Here is a 23,522-nt window from a genome sequence, read left to right as displayed (position 1 = left end):
CTTTCTTTACACTATTCTCCCTTTATGTATGCTACATCTCAACTAAATTGAATTATTAAGTGTTGAGTGTATTCAGTGCTTCATTTTCTGGTGTGGTCAGATTGTACCCCTTCTCTCTTATTTACCTCACAGAGTCCTTTAATCTTCCCTTAAGGCTTAGTTCAGGTGCTATCTTTTCTATGGAGTCTTTTCCAATTTCCTTTCCCCAAATGCACTCTCCTTCATTTTCCTTAGGTGACCATCTTACTCCTTCCTCCCTCTTCCCCCACCTCAATAGAATATCACCTCCTTGAGGGAAAGGATTGTCTTTCATTTTGACTTTCTATCCCTAGTACCTAAAATAGTACCCAACTAACATAGTAGGAACTTTTTATTAAATTGAATTAATGCTAATAAAAGCACTAATATTTTTCACCATTTTGGCTCATCTAATTCTATCTCTTGGGAAATGTCATTCTACATAATTCTACTGGGACAATACTAAGTTAAAAAGATGGGGTTTAGTGTCAAGAAGCAGTCTGGGATTATCTAAAATTTGCCCTAAATTCTCAAATACCCAGCCCCCTTTTCTCTTCCATCATCAATTCCAAGCCCAGTTTCCTGCCCCTCTATAATATCCTCATCTATGGCCTAACTCAGTGAGTTACCCATTTAACAGCATGGTATATTTTGGACAGCGAGGCTTCTTCCATTTGATTCTTTCCTTTGTCAACTATGAAACCAGTCTCTTTGAAATGGCTACAGATCTCACTGAAGAGGTTCTGTTGACATTCTGAGGCTTGATGCAATCAATACAATGTCACTTGCAAAGAGGAACATCAAAAGAACCTCACTATCTGTAGAAAATTCTTCTATTTGGAACTTGAGCTGAGCTTCTTCTACATCATGACAACAATGTCTCCCTCCCTGTTTTATGTCTATGATATCAATAATTGGAGGGTTGATGAAGGTATTCCTGGGTAATTACAAAGAATCCTGTAATCTTAAAACTTAATGCATGAAGATTCATTGTGGGAGGATAACTCTATTATTTTACTCTACAGAGTCCAACACTTTTTGTAATGGCAAACTCACAAATCATATTGGATTGTGACTTCAATATAAGTCAATGTATATGATACAGCAGCCAAAACCGTAACAGACAGATAAGCACAAATAAGAGTTTTTGAATAGTTGGGAGATTAAAAAAGACTTTCCACCAAAGGTAGTGACAAGTCTTATCGAAATCAAAGGACAGAGGCCAAGGAGAAAGGGCACTGCCAGCATGAGAGGCAAACTTCAGGAACACCGTAGTAAGGGCTAGACATACAGGTCACAATGCCTAGAACTCAGAGTGTGAGGAGACCAAGTCAGGAGACAAAAAGATCTTAACTGGCTTCAATATTGAGCCAACTCTAGGAAGATGAAATTTAATGGGATAAATATCAATCCTCACAACTTGGGTTCAAAATTTCAAGATTCAGAATAAACTTGTCTTTGCCAAAAAGAGAATCCCATCCAACAATGACTCCACATCTCAAAAAGATATGATCAGCAGGAAATCTGTATAAACAGCATTGACCATCCAGCTATAACCCTAAGCAGTTCCCATAGGATTCCAAACTTCAGGGTGCTCAAAGGTACTTGTAAGCCTATGATTCTAGGACTTGGGATTTAGGCTGTATGCTTGAATAGGTTAAAGGATGAAACCAAGTGTGAGTCTAGCTTAATCTAGTTTTCTATTGACCCACTCAGAAAAACACTCCCTTGCTTCCTCTCCTTACTACCTATGCCTCACCTGGGCATTTTAGTGATGTGCTGTGAATCTTTTTGCCATTGCCCCCAAACCATTCCCCCACAGGATCAAAACTGGAAGACCACCTAACACTAATTAGACCATCTACTGCAATACTTCATTTTATGAGGAAATTTGAAGTTGTACAGAGAAGTTAAGTGACTTGCCCAGTGTTACACATGTAGTAAGGAGCAAATCAAGGCTTTGAACTCATGAATTGATTCCTAATCCAGAATTCTTTCCACTGCATCACATCCTGAGTCATCACATCATAGGATCCAAGAACTCCTGTAAATTTAAGATGGTTCTTCCTCAATTCTAGAGTAGTCAAACTTCCAGCTCTTGTTCCCTTTATATTTATACTAAGGTGGAAATTTTTCTTCCCTCTTTCCAGAAATCTCCTTCCTATCCCTCTCCATAATCCCTGTTGCCTCTATCTCCCAGTCTGTTCTGCCTCCCAAAATCCACTCTTATTGATGATAACCATCTTCTCTTCATTTTAGTTTTAGTCACCAGAAATTCTGCCTCTGGCATTAAAGGAACCCTATTTTCATCAGAAGACACTATAGCCCTGACCATACAATCTTCTCTCATCTTCTCCAACCTCCAGGGCGGGCCTTCAAGAGGAAGAAGTTTATAGTCCTCCTTCCTCACTGTTATTCCAAACTGGCCTTGAGCAACCTTTGTTCCTTTTCAATTCTCTCCATCTACACCCACTCCCACACACACACACACACACACACACACACTGCTCAATCTTATTTCCCCCCCTTCCTTCTCAAATTGTTCAGCAAGTCCCTGGCTCATGATCTTCTCCACTACCTTCAGGGGATCTCCTATATAAACACATATCCACATATCCTCAACAATTCTGACCTCTCAATTCATCAACCTCAACTCATGATTTCTTCATCCCACCCAACATCCTTCTCCTTGATCACACCAATAACTGCTTTCACCAAGTATAAACTACAATTCATCTCTGTTCATGGCTACTTTTCTACTTCTCACTGTTCATTCTTATGACAATTTCTTAACAAGCACCTTTGACCTTCCCCTGTATTCTCATTTATCACTTCTTCTCTGGTCTCACTCCAATTCACTTGGGTCTCCATTTTCCTTGATAAGGTTGGATGAGTTGATCTCTGAGGCTCTAGATCTCTTAGCTTAGGTTATTCTAGATTATCCGAGGTGTGGAACTTTAAAGTCAACCAATTCAATCGTATATTGCTCTCTCTCCTTGAATCTCTTGCTGTCTTATTCTCTTGTTCAACTCTAGAAGGTGGGGTTTAACCATACTATCAGCCTCCTTCATGTCTACTATAGCACCAATCATACCAGTGAGGTCCACAAGAAATCTGTTATCCAATCCCAAACAGCCATTAACTGCCAGCACTCTTTAACAAATGGTTATACCAAACCTTCCCTTGTCTCTTCAAATTCGCTACCATCAACCTTCTCCCCTCCTTCCCTCCCAATACAATATCTCTACTAGGAGATTTTAAAGTGGACATAGGAAAAAATGGAGTGCCCACAAGAGGGCAACCAGGGTAGTGAAGAAATTCAAATTCATGCCATAAGCAGACCAAGTGAAGGAGCTAGGCATGTTTAATCTTGAGAAGCAACAACTTTGGGGAAAATGATAGCTATCAAGAATTTAAACGGTTCTCATAAGAAAAAAGAATTAGAACATTAACTGGAAGCTGCAAATAATCTAAGCCTAACAAAGGGTCAAAAGCAAAACAGGCTGTCTTGGTAGGTGGTGGGTGGCTCCTCAATGTAAGTCTTCAAGCAAAACAACTACTTTTTGGGTGGTAGAAGAAATTAGTTTTAAGGGATACTGTTTCAACTCTTCCCAATTCTGAAATTCTATGACATTTTACTGAAAAAATAGTACCATAAGCCCTCTCTTTTTTCTCCAATTCTACATTCCCAAATCCCTTTATCTAGTCCCTAATTCTTTTCTCCTTTGCTAGTCTCTTGAGTAAAACAATGCCTTTCTCCTTTATGTGAGTGTGATCCCATTCCATAACATCTCATCTTGAAGCATTTCCATCAATTATTCCCTCTCATTTTCAATGACCTTTATTCACTGGCTAGTCCTCTGACACTTCCAATCATTCCCAAATTTCTCCCATCCTTAAAAACAAAAACAAAAACCATCTCTTGGTTATTTTTTCATTCTCTCTCAAGCTATTATCTTAGTTTTCCCTTTCAGTAAAACTAGTGTATTTGTTGTCACTATTTCCCCAACTATCATATATTTAGCTTCCAACCCACTGCTCCAAAGAAATTCAAGGTTACCAATGGCTTTTCTGTCTTCATTCCAACTTCCCTGACCACCTGGATACTCTTGATACTCTTTTTCCCTTTAGCTTGTGTGTCACAGCTTCCTTCCAGCTCAACTCTTACATATCTAAAGACTTCTTTTCAGTCTCCTTTGGTGGGTCATCACTATGATCTAGGGGCAGCTGGGTAGTACAGAGGAAACCTGGCCTCAGACACTAACAGCGATCCTGGACAAGTGAAATGTCTGTCTCAGTTTCCTCATTTAAGAAATGGGAATAATAACAACACCTACCTCCCAAGATTGCTGTGAAGATCAAAGGAGATAATATTTGTAAAGTCCTTAGCTCAGTACCCAGCTTTTTGTTATTTAGCGTTTCAGTCCTGTCTGTCTCTTCATGACCCCATCTAGGGTTTTCTTGGCAGATACTGGAGTGGTTTGTCATTTCCTTCTCCAGTCCATTTTATAGATGAGGAAACAGGCACACAGGGTTAAGGGACTTGTCTAAGGTCATACAATTAGTAAATGTCTGAGGCCACATTTGTACTTGAGTTGTCCTCATTCCGGACCCAGTGCTCTAACTGAGCCACCTAGCTGTCCTTCTGGCATGAAGCATGTTTGTTTTAAAAAATGGCTTCCTAGATGTCTCTTCCATTTTAAGACCCTATGATCTCCCACCTGCTAAATAGTACACTCCTTGGTTATTGCTTTATCCTTCAGTGCCCTCATCTACTTCCCATGAGTTCACAGTATCATCTGTTATGATGTTCATCTCTATATTCTGTCCTAGTCTCTCTCCACAGCTCTAGTCCTATCACATCCACTGCCTGTTGGATGTCCCACTGACATCTCAAATACCTTCAAAATAGAAATCATCATCTCCCCCACTAAAAACCACCCCTCCTCACCTCCATTTAAAGTTTACAACCCTCAAGCCATTCCTGATTCTTTCCTTGCCCTCAGTTCTGTAGCCAACTGGTTAACATTTGATAATCCCACAACATTTCAAGCATCCATCCTTTTCTATCCATTCACACTACTCTCACTACAACCTCCATCTCCCTGCTTTGGTCTTTTCCCCTTTCCAAACTCTCTCACACAAATGTGAAATTAATATGTCACCCCTCCTGTACCACCTCCAGATAAAACAGAAACTTCTCGACTTTGCATTAAAAACCCTTGACAATCTGGGGCCAACCTACCTTGCCATGTACTGGATCTGTGATTTCAATGGTGTAGAGTTCAGGAATGGCAAATACTCTGCAACTTTGCCATTGGCCCAGAGTCATAATACCATGTTTGCCTGAACCCAGAGCTTCCTGATTCCAAGGTCAGATCTCTATCCACTACTCAATGCTCAATAAATGTTGGTTGAATTGACTGAAAGCTCAATATAAGTCAAAAGTGTAATAATGGCAACCAAAAATACTAATGCCATCTGAAGAGTGCATGGAGCCCAGGGCAGGTTGGAGTGCTGAGCTCAATGGTGGGTAGCACATTTTAGGAAGCATGCTGATAAGCGAAGAATATCCAGAGAAGGGCAACCAGGATGGCGAGAGAGACCTTAATATCATGCCATGTGATGACTGGTTGAAGGAAGTAGGGATGTTTAGCCTAGAGAAGAGAAGATTTAGGGGGGGGGATGATAGCTGTCTTCAAGTACTGGAAGGGCTGCCCTGTAGAAGAGAGATTAGACTTGTTTTACTTCTCTTTCTGAGCCTGAGAGGGCAGAACTAGGAACAATGGGGGTAAGTTGCAAAAGGAGCAATTAAAGATAAAAATTAGCTTCTTAATAAACTGGCAAGATCACAAAATAAAATAGAATGGGTCACCTGGGAAGGTAGTGAGTTCTCTCTCTACATCATATCTTTGGGCAAAGGAAATATAAGAGGAATTTTTGTTTATATACTGGTTGGATTAAACACCTCTGATGCCTCTTTCTGAGATGGTGGGATTCTAAAGCATTCAGAATCTAAAAGCATTAAAATGAATGTATTTTACTGTATTTATTATCCAAACCAAATAATCTTTTCAAACTGAAAATTTGACCCCACCCTTGCTTTTGCAACATTCTTTATACTCACAGTCCATAGCTTATCTGTTGTCAACTTTGGTCATTTCTCTCTTCACAATCTCACATCTCCTTCTCTCTACTCACACAGCCATCACCCCTAGTATGTATATATGCTCCTCATCTCACCTCTAAATTATGCAAAAGCTTTTTAGTTCACCTCTTTTCCTTCTAATCCATCTTTTACTCAGCTACCAAAGTGATTTTCCTAATTCACAGGATTGTCATTTTGTACCCTGCCTTCAATAACCATCATCAATTGTTGTCTCATTTGATCCTCATAACAACCTTAGAAGGTAGTTGCTATAATTATCCCCATTTTTCAGAGGGAGAAACTGAGGCTGAGAGAATTTAAGACAAGTCTCTTAGTTTGCCCAGGATCATACACAAGTCAGGGGTGAGGGAACCTTCTTCTGCCAAGGGTCATTTGGATATTTATAACATCATTCAAGGGCTATATTTGGTCAAACATTTAATTTACTCCTAAAAAGCTAGTAGATTTATAGAATTTTGAGTTATACCTGTGGTCATCTTGGCAATGCTAGACCAATATGGCCTGAGGCCCATAGGCTCCTCACCCTTGTACTATGAGGTTTCCTATCACCTCCAGGATCAAATATAAAAACTGGTCCCTGTCCATCTTTTCAGCCTTCCTACATTTGACAGTCACTAAGAGACCATGACCATGATGGCTGTGCTTACATCAATGTTCCACCTCCTGAACCTAACTAACAACTATAATCAGAATACTCTCTTCCCTTCCTCTTCTTCATCACTTAGTTTCTGGGCTTCAAGATTTGTGTGCAATCCCATCTTTCTCATTTTTTCTCCTCCCACCATGTCTGATACCTCCCCTCATCTTGGGCCCACCTTCCATCTGCACTGGACATAATTTCCATGTACAGTTATTTGTATATTAATTCCCCATTAGAATGTGAGCTTCTGGAGGCAAGGAGCTAGGTTTTTGCTTTGTATTCCTAGGAATTTAACCATCATGTGTGGCACCCAGCACAAGTTTAATAAATACTTGCTAAATGACTAATTTCAACTTAAATCTAAATCTTTCCCATTAAGAAATCAGAAACTATAAAATGATAAAGGCATTGGTTTCAATAGTTGAAATAATTTTTATCAAATTATATTACAAACTAACAATATTTTACTTAACAAGATTTACTTTTTATTTATATCTTTTGTTTTTATAGAACTTTCATTTCCAAATCTATCCCTCCCCTACTGTATATCCAGCAAAACATTCTCTAATGGATTTGAAAAGGGGAGGGGGGAAGCTGTTCAGCAAAAAACAACCAAAAAATAAACCATTTCTGACAATATCTGTAATATTCCTCATCCTAGCTCCTCATCTCTGTATACAAAGAGTGAAAGGAAGTTCATTTTCTCAACTCTTCTCTGGGGCTAAGCTTGATCTTTATGAACCTAATACTAATTTAAAGAACTTACCGATTTGAACTACTACTATTATCATTTTTGTTACGTAGATGACTAAATCCTTGTGAGAAATTCTCTTTAGGGGATCGCTTTGGACTGTATGCCATCGTCACTGGTGTTAGCATTATATCTCTTTTAGCTAAAAAGAAGAAAAAAGAAGAGTGTCTTTCTATAGGATGTAAATCATTTCATCAAAGTATATTTGCAACACTAATCAAAAGTGGTTTTTTCCAGGAATTTAAAAATAAACTAGAAATAAATTGGAAACCTCATTAGATTATTGAACATATCTACTACACAATAACTCAGGCATCTTATTAATCATCACCCTAAATGAAAATCTCAAGTACAGAACTTTGCTGCCCACCTTATATGCACCTGTGGCTAGACAAGGTAGACTATTTATTTAATGCCCTTGCTGCCACTGTTGCCTTTTATTTCATCATGGCTTACATACCTATATTGAATATTCAATTAAAGAAACTACCTAATTTCTCTTTATAAATGGGAGAAGGAATAAGAAATTCTCCTGACTCAAGAAAATTCCACAGAATAACACTTCAATTAGCTCTTCAGTCCTATTCATAATAAATACAGCTATTCTAGGAACTTTCCCACTCAGCAAACTTTTCCTGAAGGCCTACTGAGTAATATATATGGTATAGTACAAGAGTACTATATCAAGTACTGTGAGGGGTCCCAAAAATAGAAAACCCAGGCACAAATATTAATAAATCACATTTTAGCTTTCTAAAATCCAAGAAATGTAAAAATTTTACCCTTACTTAAAGTACTTGATTTTCGGCTTGAAGGTGGAAGAGATGATGATCTATGTGAAGATGAAAAATGATACTTCTTTGATCTGTGATGAGAACCTTTCTCTGGGGACCGATTTCTATGGAAAGTGGTTTCAGGAACAAATCCTACAGTTTGACGGCGACTTGCTTCTGTTATAGACAAATGTAGAGAAACCCGGTTTCTATGATTTCTGTCTTCACTAAGAAGTAGCTTTAGAAAGTCTTTCTTTCAGTTGGCTCTTGTGCTACTGCTCTGAATCCTCTTTTTTTACCTATACCTGAGTTATAGTGATTAACCACTAACCCATGCCATAGAACAGCTATATTCATTTAAGAAAATACTGCATGTGAAATTTGTAAAAATATTCCTATTCCCACTCTATATATGGCAAATGAAAAATTTTTGAGATAATTTTATTCTTTTATTTGTTCATTTCCTTATTTAGTACACAGAGGTATTTATTTAAGCCAGGAGGATATGCTGCTTTTCTAAGTATAGTAGTAAGGTAGTCATCAAATAAGAAAGAAGATATGATCAAGATAGGCACACTGGGAAGTTAAAAGATATGGAGACAATTCAATTAAAACATTATTGAAAATTTTGACCCTTTCCAAAAATGTCTACTGATGAAAATGTAGAAATACATACTTTATTACTATCACTATTACTATATTATAATGACAAAAATTTCTTTTTACTATTCTATTGTCTAGAAGAATATATAAGATGAATCAGCAATTATTCAAATATTCATACTGACCTATAAAAACCTTAGTAACCAGTGAGTGAAAACCATATTATGAATTTTGATGGAAAGCCATGGTACTTCTATAATTTTTTGAAATTTTACTTTTTGATGAGTTATATTCCCTTTTCAGTTTGTCATTTTTATGTATTTATTTATTTATTGTTTTGCAAGGCAATGGGTTTAAGTGACTTGCCCAAAGTGACACAGCTAGGTGATTACTAAGTGACTGAGGCTGGATTTGAACTCAGGTCCTCTTGTCTCCAAGGCCAGTGCTCTATCCAGCTGCTCCTACACTTCTTTAATTTTTAAAACAAGTCTATAAAGTAAAATTTTCTTTTGTCTCCCATTATTAGCTTTTATTTATGCCTTAAAAAAAATCAGAATCATTTCCCAATATATACTACTAGTCTTTATAAATCTTCCTTAGTAATAAAGAAAAATTTGAACCAAATCCAAAGGAAGAAGTGACTGTTTCTGGCAACAGGCATCATTTCACCCCCACAGTAGCCCCCCAAAATTCCCTCTAAGCAAAGGGAAGTGCGTTTCCTCTTCTTTGCTCTGATATCAAAACCAACACAGATTATCATTGCAATTAATTTGTTTTATAGCAATTTACTGTTGCTTTATACTTTCTTTTTAAAACACTGTCAGTTATGATAGTACAGTTGTTTTGGTTATGCATCTGTAGTTTAATGCTAAAGAAAGAAATGTAATCTGTAAAAATAAACTTAACACATAGAAAAGAAAGGAATAAATATTTACTATTTGACGTATCCTCATTCTCTGTTTGTGTGCCCCAATTTTTAAATATTTTTCCTTCTTCATGATTTTTATAAACTTTGATGATTGATGTATCTGTAGCCTCCCTTTCTTTTAAACTTGGTGAGTCTTTGAGTGAACAGTCCTTTTCAGGAGGAGTATGGTACCTTAAAATGTTTTTGTTAAACACAGAAGTAATAGATTAATTACTATATGAACAGGGTCAATTGATGATTACACTCAAAAGTGAATGAAATGTTTTACAAATTAATTTCCAAATCCAAGACATAAAAGAAACATACTGAGGACCCTTTTGAGATATTACAAGAAACAAAAGACAAATGAACTTCTTAAAACATGACCATGAAAATTTCTCTAGCTCACCAAAATGTTTTGCAAATAAATATAAAACATAAAGCATTTCCTACATATGTTGTATTTTGAAGTTATCCTACCTACAAGCATAGGATTCCTCAAGCTCATTATTGACCAAATCATCTTGCTTGTCTAATGGCTGGCCAGTAAAGATGGAATATTCTGCTCCTGGTATCAACCACTTTCTCCTGCTAACATCGGATGATGTTCCTGTGCTATGGGAGTAGAAAACAGCAGGATGATTAAGAAAAAAAGGTAAAGTAAGATACTCTAGTGTTTTTGACTTGTTTGTGGCTTCCTTTTAATGAAAAAGTTAACATTTTGATAATTTTTGACTTGTTTGTGGCTTCCTTTTAATGAAAAAGTTAACATTTTGATAAATAAAATCTAAAAAGACAAAACAGTAACATCATAAAACTAGTAAATAAACACTAAATATTTAGACAAATTTATTCTTTAAAAAAGCTAAGATTCATCATTCACACTATTTTTAAAGTAACTGCTAGTAAACAAGTTTGCCTTCATTATCAATATTACAATTCAGTTCACTTTTGACCAATTTTTAAAAAATTTACAGTAGAGTTCAAATGTTGCTCCATAGACAATACTGTGGTAATACAATTATCATAGTCTAATTAATACACCAATGTTATTCTAAGAAATGTCCCATTTAAACAAAAATTATGGTTAATACCTGATTGTAAATTTTACATACTATCCAAGAATATAATGAACAATTTGAGACCAATGCCAGGTTTAGATGAGCTCTCTACTAAAATTTAACCATATCTTTTTATTTTCCCCCAAGAGAAAATTGCTGAACTAGTAATGGGCACAACTTACAACAGAAGAGAAGGAATGGCTTACCTCCTATGTGATGATGATACTTGAGTTTTGGTATTAATACGGAGTTTTGACATATTTTCGTGTTCTACTTGCTTGATCTGGGCTTCAAGTTTTGAAATTGTTCTAATTAAAAAGCAAGAAAATACATTCAAGTACTTTATAAGATACAGGTCTTCTATTTCAACTATTTTATTTCCAGAAATAGACACTCACAGAAAAAGAAAACAGGGAGAGATATAATACCTACCAATATCCCTGATTAACAGACCTTATTCTTGGATTATATTTACTATGAAAATTGTTCCATGAAACAATGTAAAGACTGCCTTCTGTGAGGGGGGGGAGCAAGATTAGGGAAAAAATTGTAAAATTTAAAATAAATAAAATCTTTTATTAAAAAAAAATCATACCATAGCATGCCTTTTCAATAAGTGATAGAAGGAGAAAATTTGTAATTCAAAGTTTTAAAAATGAATGTTAATAAATGCTAAAAAGTGTTTTTATATCAACTGAGGAAAAAATAAAATACTAAATTAAAAAAATAGAAAAAAAATACCAAAGATAACAAAATAAGGGAAAGGGGAAGAAAAAAGAAAAAACAAACATTAAATTCCATAAAAAATGACATTTAAAAAGGCTACAATGAGAAGAAAATATTAATTTTTATTAATCTAAGAATCTGTGTGAAAAGTATACAACATGTATTTTAAAGTCCAAAATAATCTATGATAAAAATATGGTGCCATAATTTAGTCAAAAATTGAACATAATATTCAAATAAATATTATTTTAAAACTCAGATTCCGTATTATCTAGAGATGCTTTAGTTAATACAAAAGCCTTTAAAAGTAATAATTTTTTGAGTATCAATTAGAAAATTTTCTATTTTCACTAAAAAGATATATGATCCAATAGAATTAACTAACTAGGACTTTAACACTGCACCCCTGCTTCCAATGTCACATTTCAAAAAGAGCAATATTCTCCTTTGCTGACATCAACACTTAATTCAAATAAGATAATAAAAATATCTAATATTTACATGGCACCTACTATGTGTCAGCAGTGTATTTACTAGGCACTTTTAGAAAGATTATCTCATTTATCTTGCAACAACTTTGAGAGGTAGATGCTAATTATCTGAGGCAGACAGACATTAAGTGACTTGCTCAAGTTCACACAGCTAAAAGTGTCTTAAGGTCTCATTTGAACTCAGGTTTGAAGTCAGGTTCTCCTGACTCCAGAAAGAGCATTCTATCATTTGAGACTATTTCCTAGTATTTTACATGAAGCTTCCTTTTAAATCAAAATTCACAGTCTTTCCTAAAGCAAAGTTCTGTGAGAGGGTAGGTAATCTATTTAGACTAGTATTTAAATTAGCTAAAGGAACTGCTTCTAGAATGTAATAGGTCCAGGCAAGAACTGAAGGAGAGCAGAAAGAGGCAGTGAGACTATTCATATTTGATATATATTTTTTCAGCGGGCCTTAATTATGTCTTGTGGTATTGTAAATTTACAGACAATTTAAATAAAGTCATGTCAGCTAAGCATGCAATTAAGAAGTACTTGTACAATTACATAAAAGGTAGTATAAACATTTTACCTTTTCAAATCAGAAATCTGAGTATTTGCATCATGCAATTTGTTCTCGGTTGTATTTAATGTATCCTGTGAAAATAAAGAAAAATTTAGATAACGATGTAGGTAAGTACTTTTTGTACTACATACATTTTAGAATTTGTACTGTTACTCTTAATGTTTTAAAAAACAGTTTTAAAAAAGAAAATTCATGAAATTCTTCAAATATCTACCTTCAAACAATTTTGACCAAAAATAAAGTCTTTGCCTGAACTCTGGGACTTATCCCAATCAATCAAGTGTGACATAGTCTGACTGAGTAGTAACTACCCAACTGGAAAATGAATTTTGTGGTTCTTTTATAAAATAATCTTTCCAAAATGTAGTCCTCAAAATTAGCTTCAATTAAAAATTCAAAGAATCAGAAAATAGTTCTATAGGAGACAACATGCCTAATAAGAAGCTCTTGAAAAATAAAATCTTTATTATAATTGTCTTCCCAATATTATTTAACAGCATACTGTACTTGATCATTTTTCAAAACAGTTCCCATTTCATCTGATCCAAACAACCTTTGTGAAAGAGGTGTGGTATTATTCCCATTTTGCAGATATGCAAACAGAAAGAAATGATGAATCATTGGATTTTCTCAGCGTCATACAGTTAGGTCTGGAGTCAAATCTAGATGACTCAGTTCAGTGTTCTCTCCATTATTCAAAATATAAATGATCAGTCTCTACCTTTACTATTTCATGTTGCTTTCCAAGGGTTTGATATTCTCCTAGAAGCTACAAGAAAAAGAATAAACTTTATTATAACATTATAAAATATCACAGAACACTTTATAAAAAAGAATTAAATTCATTTATTAAAAATAAGATTGTCTTTCTCAATAAGCTTATACATATAAATTTTTAAAAAGTAAAATGACCAGTTTCCCATTTTTAATAAAAATATTCATATAATTATGCCTTAAAAGAAATCTGATGATAAACTATGATACTTAGATCCTCTCAGCAGTTCAGTAAGCAAAGGCAATTCTAAAAGACTTGTGACAGAAAATGCCATCCACAGTCAGAGAAAAAAAATCAAAGTCAATTTTCACTTTTTAAAATTGGTTTTTCTTACTTATGGTTTTTTCCCCTTTGGTTCTGATTCTTCTTTCACAACATTACTAATATGGAAATATGTTAAACATGATTGGACATATATAACCTATATCAAATTACTTAATGTCATGATGATATTTGTCCTTCATTGTCAAAGAGGTTCAGGATATCAGGGAGGTAATGCCATGACAAGCATTATGAACTGAATTTTAGTGAGGAGAGCTGTGCTAAGTCACCAGTCTCACTTTCTTCTCCAGAGTCATCTGGGTCCAGTGGCCAGATATGAATTCTGAGATTGGAGATGGCACTGAATGTGAGATAATCAGGGTTAACTGATTTGCTCAAGATTGCATGGCTAGCAAGTTATCAAGTGTCTGAGGTTGGATTCGGTCTCCTGTCCTCCCGATGACAAGACCAGTGCTCTATATATTGCACAAACTAGCTGCCCCTAAAAGTGTAATTGGGAGGGGAGAGGGAAGGAAGGGAGAGCAGAAAAATGTGGAACTCAAATCTTACAAAAAGCATAATAAAACGGGGGGCAGCTAGGTGGCACAGTGGATAGAGCACCAGCCCTGGAGTCAGGAGTACCTGAGACACTTAATAATTACCTAACTGTGTGGCCTTGGGCAAGTCACTTAACCCCATTGCCTTGCACACAAAAAAAGAAAAAGTGAATGCTGAAGACTATCTTTAAATGTAAAAAAAAAAAAAAAAGTAAAATAAATCTGAAAAATCAAATACAAAAATAAATTAGCAACAAAATTCTTTCTAATGTCATGCCACAGAAAGAATGAACAAGTAAGGAAAATTCTTTTACTGAGACTAGAATAAAACCTAACGTTTTAACCAAACAGTTACAATGGTAGACTCAAAACAATCTCAAATAAAACAAAACCCTCCCAAAAAAAGGGGAAAAAGTCAGGAATTGCCAAATTTTAAGTTTTCCCATGTTTTAAAATCTGGTACTTTTACCTTACCAGACTTATTACTTTACCAGACAACACATATGGTGAGTCAGACAGCTACACAGTTAAACTGAAAACCAAATGCAATTAGGTAGATGGGGGTAATATTTAAGTCTCTTAAAGCTCTGTCTCCCTTCTATTGCAAAATAATAAAACCTGGGTATAAAATAAATGCAGTTAGAGCAAAGTTATATTACTCAAATGTACTTTTAAAAAAGTCATAATAAAATCAAATTAGTTTATAAAAATGCCCTAACAAAAGAAAGTATTACTGAAATCTTGGCTAAAAGCATGATAAAGAGGGGCAGCTAAGGCGGCAGTGGATAAAGTACCAGCCTTGGAGTCAAAAGGCCTTGAGTTCAAATCCAGTCTCAGACATTTAATAATTACCTGCTGTGTGACCTTAGGCAAGTCACTTTAACCTCATTGCCTTGCAGAAAAACAAAAAAAGTATGATAAAGAGCTATTATTGTTTTCTCACTTACAGTTTGAAACATTTTGCTTTCTTTTTTTATTCTAGCATCTTTATCATCTGAAAGTTTGTAAGCCTTATCAAATGCTTCTTCTAGATCCTTTAGTCGAGATTTGAGTCGATTGATGGTGCTATCTTTTTCTTTATTACTTGCTCGAATTTCCTCAATATGTTCCTGCAAAATTTTGGAAGCATTACTGGCTGTACCAAGGTGTTCTCTCAAATCGCTCTATAAAAAAAAACCCAAGGATAATTAAAAGTTATTCTTAATGAACACATTTCTACCTCAAATACAAACACATTGTAAGTATTACATGTTACTGTAAAACATTTCATGGGAAAAAAAGAGAAAAAAAGAGAAAAGTTGAGAAACCATGACCTCTAAAAAGATGATGTTATCCTTCACCTCCTAAGTGAAAAATGAATAATCCTGGTGGCAGAAAGGGTTTCTGAATGGATGGTGCAATTTGATGCTCATCATTTACATACATATTATATGCAAATGAATCCATGGACTTTAGAGTTGTTTCATCCCTTCTATCTACTATGAAAATGTAAAATAAAAATGAAAGTGTCCATCTAGTGCATAAACTTAATCAAACATGAGAAAAAGGACAAAAACCAAATATTTTTGTAATGTTTAGAGGGAGTAAACTTTGGGCAATACATGAAAAGATTTAATATTCATTCCAAGCAATCAATGGCAAGTCAAAGCTAATTAAGATACTACATGGGAATTCCTTTACTATGAAGGCTGAAACTAAATAGTTGAGGTCCCTTTCAGCTCTTAAATTTTGTGACTCATTATATTGAGAATGTGATACCAAAACAATCAACCTTCACAAGAAGATATCCTAAAAGATCTGACTAAAAATAATAATGATTACAACTTGCATTTTAAAGCTTACAAGTCACTCTCCTCACAAAAATTGATTTATATCTAATGTAATACAGAAAAAGCATAAAGCTGCCATAACACAACATGAAATACTTACCACTTCCATTTCCAGCAAATTATTTTTGTTTTCCAGTATTTTCATATGAGCATTAGCCTCATTCAGAGCATCATCTAATTGGTCACATCTAAAACCATAAATCAATAATCAGAATAAAATTACCATATAATTTAAAAAAGAGAATTTCTTTAGGAATCACACATAAACCTGACTGATATCCAGTGAGTCAAGTCCAGCGTTAGCTAAAATCTAAGACATTACTTTAATAAAAGATACGTCAAGAAAATAACATGGGGTGGCTAGGTGGCACAGTGGATAAAGCACCGGCCTTGGAGTCAGGAGTACCTGGGTTCAAATCCAGTCTCAAACACTTAATAACTAGCTGTGTGGCCTTGGGCAAGCCACTTAACCCCATTTGCCTTGCAAAAACCTTTAAAAAAAAAAAGAAAGAAAATGATAACGCTCTTATGGTTTGAGGAATAAATTTCAATAACCATTTCAAAAACTACCTAGCTTTCAATGGGTTACAGAGCAAACCACAAGCTATTTAACCATCATAATAAAATACTCTACCCTGTCATGTCATCAGTTGTATGGGGTTCAAAGAGTCAGTGTACAAGTAACATATACGACAGATAATATACTGTCAAGGAACTGGTTTTAGTTGGATCTGACCCCAATACTGTGACCAAACAAAAAAAAAATGCTTCATGTGAAAGCAACAGTATGATTCCACATAAAGTAGATTTTCTAATTGCATAATCAATTTAGAAAAAAATATAAGGGGGGGGAAAGATTAAGCAGAACAATTCATTATCTGCCATGTGTCAGACCAAATATGTTGGAAGAATGTATGTTAAAGATTTTAAACTCAATTTTACTTAAAAGCGATTAAAGATTACTGACAAAGTAATGATAGCAGTCATTTGCTATAACTATAAAAGCATCAGAATCACATTTAAATGTTTAAGATACAAGTAATCCTAATTCCTGTCATTTTATGAAACTTGATAGTTTTCTTTTTTTTTTAAGGTTTTTGCAAGGCAGTGGGGTTAAGTGGCTTGCCCAAGGCCACACAGCTAGGCAATTATATTAAGTGTCTGAGGTCCAGTTTGAACTGAGGTACTCCTGACTCCAGGAGTGCCACCTAGTTGCTCCCAAAACTTGATAGTTTTCAATTCTTACTCTTATATGACAAAGCAAAAAATATTTACTAAGTTTAACAGTCTAATACTGTTGAATGAAAATTTAACAGATTCATGCTAAGAGAATTATGAACTAAGAGTGTCACAAGATGACACAAAGTGTTTCATGAAGTCCCGCTTGTAATCAGAGCATACTACAGTAGTAGTAAACTTTTCTTCAAATGACAATATTAAAACAGGGGTGTTTTTAACATCATGCCCTGCAACCAGGGTTATAAAGGATACTGTTAAATGAGTTGGTACAGGAAGCACTTAAATTTCAGATTTTTAATTTACAGGTCCACCATAAATTTCAGATTTTTAACTTACAGGTCCACCATTATACAAAATTAACCATCAAGACAGGACTGGATGGGACACTAGCATTCATCTACTTCAATCCCCATACTCTATAAATGGGGTTAATAGGGTGTCAAAGAGGTAAAAACTGACTAGGCCAATTACATACAGCTAGGTAGTAACAGAGCAGTTTTGTAACTTTCCACTCCAGCTAATTTCTTACTCTGGGCCCTTCTGGATTTCAACTCCTATAGCAGGGACCTGATTGAACAGAGGAAGGCATACCTGTTATCTTTGACTACTGGAAAGCCTGAGAACTAGTTTTCCCAATGACCTTGGCACATAGTAAGCACTTAATGCTAGTTAAATCAAAGAACTTTACATATTTTTCCTGATCAAAAGGCATATTAAATAAAGAAAATATTTTACCAAAAAAAGGACAAAGAAAGCATTTCTGCTACGAAGACAATTATTAATCTGTTTTATCACTTGTATTTCTGAAATTTCTCTCTTTAAATGCAGATTGTTTTGCACATAATTACCTAAAGTTATCTTTAGGTGGGCAGGTAGGTGACTCAGTGGATAGAGCACCAACCCTGGAGTCAGAAGACCTGAGTTCAAATCCAGCCTCACACACTTAATTGCCAAGCTGTGTGATCTTGGGCAAGTCACTTAACCCACTGTCTTGAATGAAAAAATTAAAAAAAAAACTATACACATAGGAAATATATTCCTCTACTCCCTTCAAATTTCTAAAACTATACCAATGGTCATCTGGACAGGAAAGGAACATACAAACTGTATCATAAAATTTCCCCCATTTTAAAAAGAACATTCAGAAGATGGCAACAGGAGAGGATCCTCTCTTAGATGGTCTCTCTCTCTGATATTTCCATTCTTATAAAATAAGGACTCGAACTGAATTTTCGAGAGACAGAATCCACAGAGGGATCCAGTGAGGCAGTTCTCCAGCCCAAGGTAACCTGGAAAAGAGCGGAAAGGCTCCGCTCCACAGGGTTAGAGGGGTGACCCGCCAGAGTGAAGGAACTTCAGCCTCCTGGAGGCAGCCCCAGGGTGCTGGGAGCCGCAGCTCATGGCAGTGGGGACAGTTTCCTGACCTATACCCCAGGAAGCACCGGGCACAACTTCGGGGATCAGTGGAGGGACCTTTGCCAGAGCGAACACATGAAGCCCAGCACTCAGGGCACCCAGCAAAACTGAACATCTTCTTCCAGGGAAAAAGATGGACTTTCAATGAACCAGGGGAATTTCAAATGTTCCTGTTGGAATGGCCAGAGCTGAACAGAAAGTTTGATCTTCAAATTCAGGATTCAGGTGAAACATAGAGAGTGGAGGAGAAGGGTAAAGTATGAGGGACTTAATGATGATAAACTACATGTATTCCTGCATAAAAAAAAGATACCAATAATACTCATATGAACCTTCTCATTTAATAGAGCAGGTAGGAGCTTTTATAGATGAAGCACAGGAGAGAGCTGAATTTGAAGATATAATATCTTGTAAATATGGAGTCAATGGCTAAAAGGGAAATGTAATGGGAGAAAGAAAAAGGAGAGGTGGAATAGGCTAAGATATTTCATATAAGAAGTTTTTTTATTACAATGAGCTACTGCAATTATATTGAAGGGGAAAAGGCAAGGGGGAATGAGGGAACCTTTGCTGTCATCAGAGGTGGCTAGGAGAGGAAACAGCATGTATATTCAATGGGGTATAGACATCTAGAGTAAGAAGGAGAGAAGGGGGACAGAGGGAAGGGGGGGGGATGTGAGTGATGGAGGAGAGGATGGACCATGGGGGTAGAGTGGTCAGATATAACACATTTTCTTTTTTACTTCTTGCAAGGGTCTGGGATTGGATGGTCTGTCCAGGACCATAGGACCAGGTGGATGCTGGGTCTAATGGGTGGTATGTGGGCTCAGGGCTGGGGATCTGTCTGCTGTGCCACTCAACTACCCTACAGCACATTTAAGAAGAGGGACAGAGTGAAAAGAGAAAATATAGTATATGGTAGTGGAGAAGTATGAATGGAGGGAGTTGCGGGAACATAGACTGAAGCACATTTTATTATTATTATTATTATTATTATTATTATTATTATTATTATTATTATTATTTGGGGGGGGGTTGCAGGGCAAATGGGGCTGGGTAGCTTGCCTGGGGCCGCACAGCTGGATGATTGTTGGGTGTCTGAGGTCGGATTTGGACCCAGGTGCCACCTAGCTACCCCTACTATTTATTATTATTATTATCATCATCATTATCATTATTATTTTATTTTATTTTGGGCCGTTTTGTTTTGTTTTTGCAGGTCAATGGGGTTGGAGTGGCTTGCCCAGGGTCACACAGCTGGCTGATTGTTGGGTGTCTGGGGCCAGATTTGGGCTTGGGTGCTCCTGGCTCCAGGGCCGCTGCTCTGTCCACTGTGCCGCCACCTGGCTGCACCTATTACTATTTTTAATTTTAATTTTTTTCTCTTTCCTTTATCATTCATTCAGGTATATAATTTTTTGGGGGGAGGGGGTATTATGTTTACTCTTAAGAATATTTTAGTAATGTGTAAAAAACATCATTTGTACAAAAATAAGAATAAATACAGTTCAGGTAACTTGATAAAAAAAAATAAAAAACATTCATATTTTAATTATCAGACTTGTTTACCTGTCACTAGATCCATAATATCTCCTTGTGTGGGTACTCCAGTTACAACTCATAAACCATCCATACTTGTCTATGTCTCTCAAATTCTTCTAAGAGTATCAACCTTAAAAGTTTGAAGTTTTTCTCCAGGTACAATCCCACTCACAAAAGCCAGAGATTAGGCTTAAATTTTGAAAATATTTTGCTATAGTTTTAAACTTAAAGATACCTATCTATGACATATATATTTAGGAAAAATTATTTTATGTTAAAGAAACTTTCATTTTAGAGAGTAAGTCATGATCACCCACTCTACCTGTCTGCAAGACTCTGGTTAGTTTTCTTCAAATCTCCATATGAAGATGCTTCACTTCTCTCTAATTGTTGTTTCAGATTATGTATCTCTAAGTCATAATAAGCCCGGAGATCAGCTACATGTCGAGCATGCTTCTCCCTCAGGTTTTGCCTCACTCTGTTCACCAGGAGAAAAAGAGAATTAAGTTTAAGTCAAGGTTATTTTTCTGTCTAGCCATTACAGGCCTTTATTAACAGATACTATAATAATTGATGATAAATTTATAAGATCATAAATGTTAACATTTTTAAAGTACTCCAAAAATCCACAGTTTTTTATGTACAAAGATCATCTTGTTCAATATCTTCATTCTATAAACAAGGGGCAGGCAGAGACCTACAGACGTTAAGAGTGATACATAGTGGTCCAAGTACTGCTTTCAAAATTAATGGTTTGATTGTTCTTTTGGTTTTGTTTTTGCAAGGCAATGGGGTTAAGTGACTTGCCCAAGGTCAAATAGGTAGTTATTAAGTGTCTGAGGTCAAATTTGAACTCAGGTCCTCCTGACTCCAGGATCGGTGCTCTAGCCACTGCACCACCTAGTTGCCCCATTTGATTTTTTTTTTAAGATGTAAGGTATAAAATTTTTAAATTACTATCATTTTCACTGTCTTCTACTTCTGCTCCATATTTGTTATTTCAATGTTTTGGGCAACTTGGCCCATACGAATAGGAAATTCTTCTATAACCAAATCAAGGAAGACTGCCCAAGAACAGGTAGTGAGGTTAAATGATTGATTTATTAAGGTCACTAGTACAGTTAGTACATGCCAGATGCAGGACTGAGACCCACATTCACCTGACTCTGATGCTTGCCTGCATCTACTATCTATTCTCCAACATATGAGAGAAAAAAAACAAACAAAATTGATAACTTTATAGTACTGAAAAAAATCACACATACTTAGATAATGCTACTGGGTCTTCCATGCAAGATACTGAAACATTGACTTCTGGCAAACTGTTGTCTACACTTGCATGTCGGGAATGAGTGACGGCGGTTGAATTGTTTTCTTCATCTTCAGTGTTTAATGAAATTTCATTACTAGCAATAGTATGTGCTAAAGGAAAAGCAGAGCTGGCCCTACTTTCATTTTGGAGTGTATGACTTTGCCAAGAGTCTAGAGGTAAAGTTTTAATAGTTGAAGGATATTTGGGGGACCTATCTAATTGAGAGGAAGTGAGATTACTTGTTTGTGAAAATGAATCTATGTCAGAGTGGCTAGAAATACTAGGCTCTAATATGGACTCTGGTGTGAGAGACATTCTTTCAAGATTACATCTAAAGTTATTTGACTGAATCCCCGAAATCTGTTGACTTGGCTTCCTGTGTAGGGTTGGATCTAGAGTTAATACCTAAAAGTAAAAGAAACAAGAGTAAATAATGATATTTAATACTCTCTTTAAAATAAAAAACTTTATTAATGTCATCTGTAACTTCGCAAAAGTCAAAGAGCTTATTATAAACATTAGAATCACAAAACAAGTATTTTAAATGTTTGGACTACAATCCATACAGGAAAAAACCAAGCAGATGGAAAAAGCACACTGTCCAGATTTGGACATGGAACTGGCAGGAGTCACTAAGGCAGGACATATACCTTGGATGGATGACTCTGCAAAAAGACAATTACCTGGGCCCAGAACTGAATCAACAAGGAAGAAATTGGATTTGATCACATTCAAGAAACTAAATAGGCACTTTCAACAATCCCAAATTTTTTAACACTAAGATTCTAGAAATGATAGGTATTAATCATGGGACATAATGTCTTAGAATTGTTGGGAACCTACAGGACAATAGGAAAACATTTGAGGCCATTACCTCTGGTGGATGACTGGGATTAGAAGTAGATGCAAGAGTCCATTCAGTTAATTGCTTATTTTTCCTCTGATTCGTATGATAAATATCCTTCAATGATGGTGGCTTCATCTCATTAGTAGAGTTAGGCTTTAAAAATATAAAACAACATTTAAAAATTTTTGTTAGTGAACACTACACCAAAATACTGGTCTGCAATTTAGAGATTTTTAAATTAGATTGTCAATATTAGTAATTTTAAGCAACACAATAACCAAACACAATGCCAAGAAAGGATGATGAAACATCCCCAACTATCCATCCCCAGAAGGAGAACTGATTTGGACTCAGGATGAAGTGTATTTTATTCTTTTACTTTTTTTTTTACAAGGCTAATATGGAAATTTGTTTTGTATCACTATAAATAAATGTAATGAGTTCTACTGAAGCAACTAACTGGCACAAATCTAGACTCAAGCACTTATTAGCTCTGTGATCCTGAGTGACTCACAAGACCTCTCTGTTCACCTCAATTTCCTCATCTGTCAGATGAGCATAATTAAGAAAACCACCCCTTTCAGGGTTACTGTGAGGATCAAATGCAATAATTGTAAAGGGTTTGGCACATAGTTAAGTGCTATAGAAATATTAGGTGTTTTTCCCCTTACATCTCAATGAATGGAGAGGAAAAGGAGGAAGAGAATTTGGAACTAAAAATTAAATTCGAGTTTAATTTTTTTCTAAAAGAAACATTTGCTACTCTCAAAGGGCTTCCATTCCATTGCAGAAACAGTATGTACACATCTAAGTATATAATACAAGGTAGTAGAGAGGAGGGCTGTGAGCAGTTGGGGGGAACCATACAAGACTTGAAGCTTCATTTTCAAGTCTCCCTAAGGAAAGCAGTCCAGACATGGGTATTGGCTGGAAAGAACAGCAAAGAATTGAGTTTGACCTGACCATAGTGTATGACAAGTGGATTACTAGTGAGTGTGGCTAGAAAGGTAGCCTAGGATCAAGGGTTTTAAAAGTCTCAA

General features: G+C 35.7%; 1 protein-coding gene across 1 annotated transcript in view; it reads right to left on the bottom strand.

The window, feature by feature from the left end:
- MPHOSPH9 (M-phase phosphoprotein 9) overlaps positions 1-23,522 on the bottom strand; it is a 50,891-nt gene that overhangs the window by 5,272 nt on the left and 22,097 nt on the right. The window contains 12 exon segments of the mRNA XM_074205447.1: positions 7,594-7,720; positions 8,367-8,528; positions 9,890-10,053; positions 10,342-10,476; positions 11,129-11,230; positions 12,711-12,775; positions 13,426-13,473; positions 15,245-15,460; positions 16,227-16,314; positions 20,646-20,801; positions 21,589-22,040; positions 22,510-22,635. Of these exon segments, the coding sequence (XP_074061548.1) occupies positions 7,594-7,720; positions 8,367-8,528; positions 9,890-10,053; positions 10,342-10,476; positions 11,129-11,230; positions 12,711-12,775; positions 13,426-13,473; positions 15,245-15,460; positions 16,227-16,314; positions 20,646-20,801; positions 21,589-22,040; positions 22,510-22,635 (1,841 nt within the window).

This window comes from Macrotis lagotis, chromosome X, assembly GCF_037893015.1.
Source record: "Macrotis lagotis isolate mMagLag1 chromosome X, bilby.v1.9.chrom.fasta, whole genome shotgun sequence".
NCBI lineage: Eukaryota > Metazoa > Chordata > Mammalia > Peramelemorphia > Peramelidae > Macrotis > Macrotis lagotis.
Note: the sequence above shows the minus strand (reverse complement) of the source record. Positions and strands in the feature narration are given on the sequence as shown.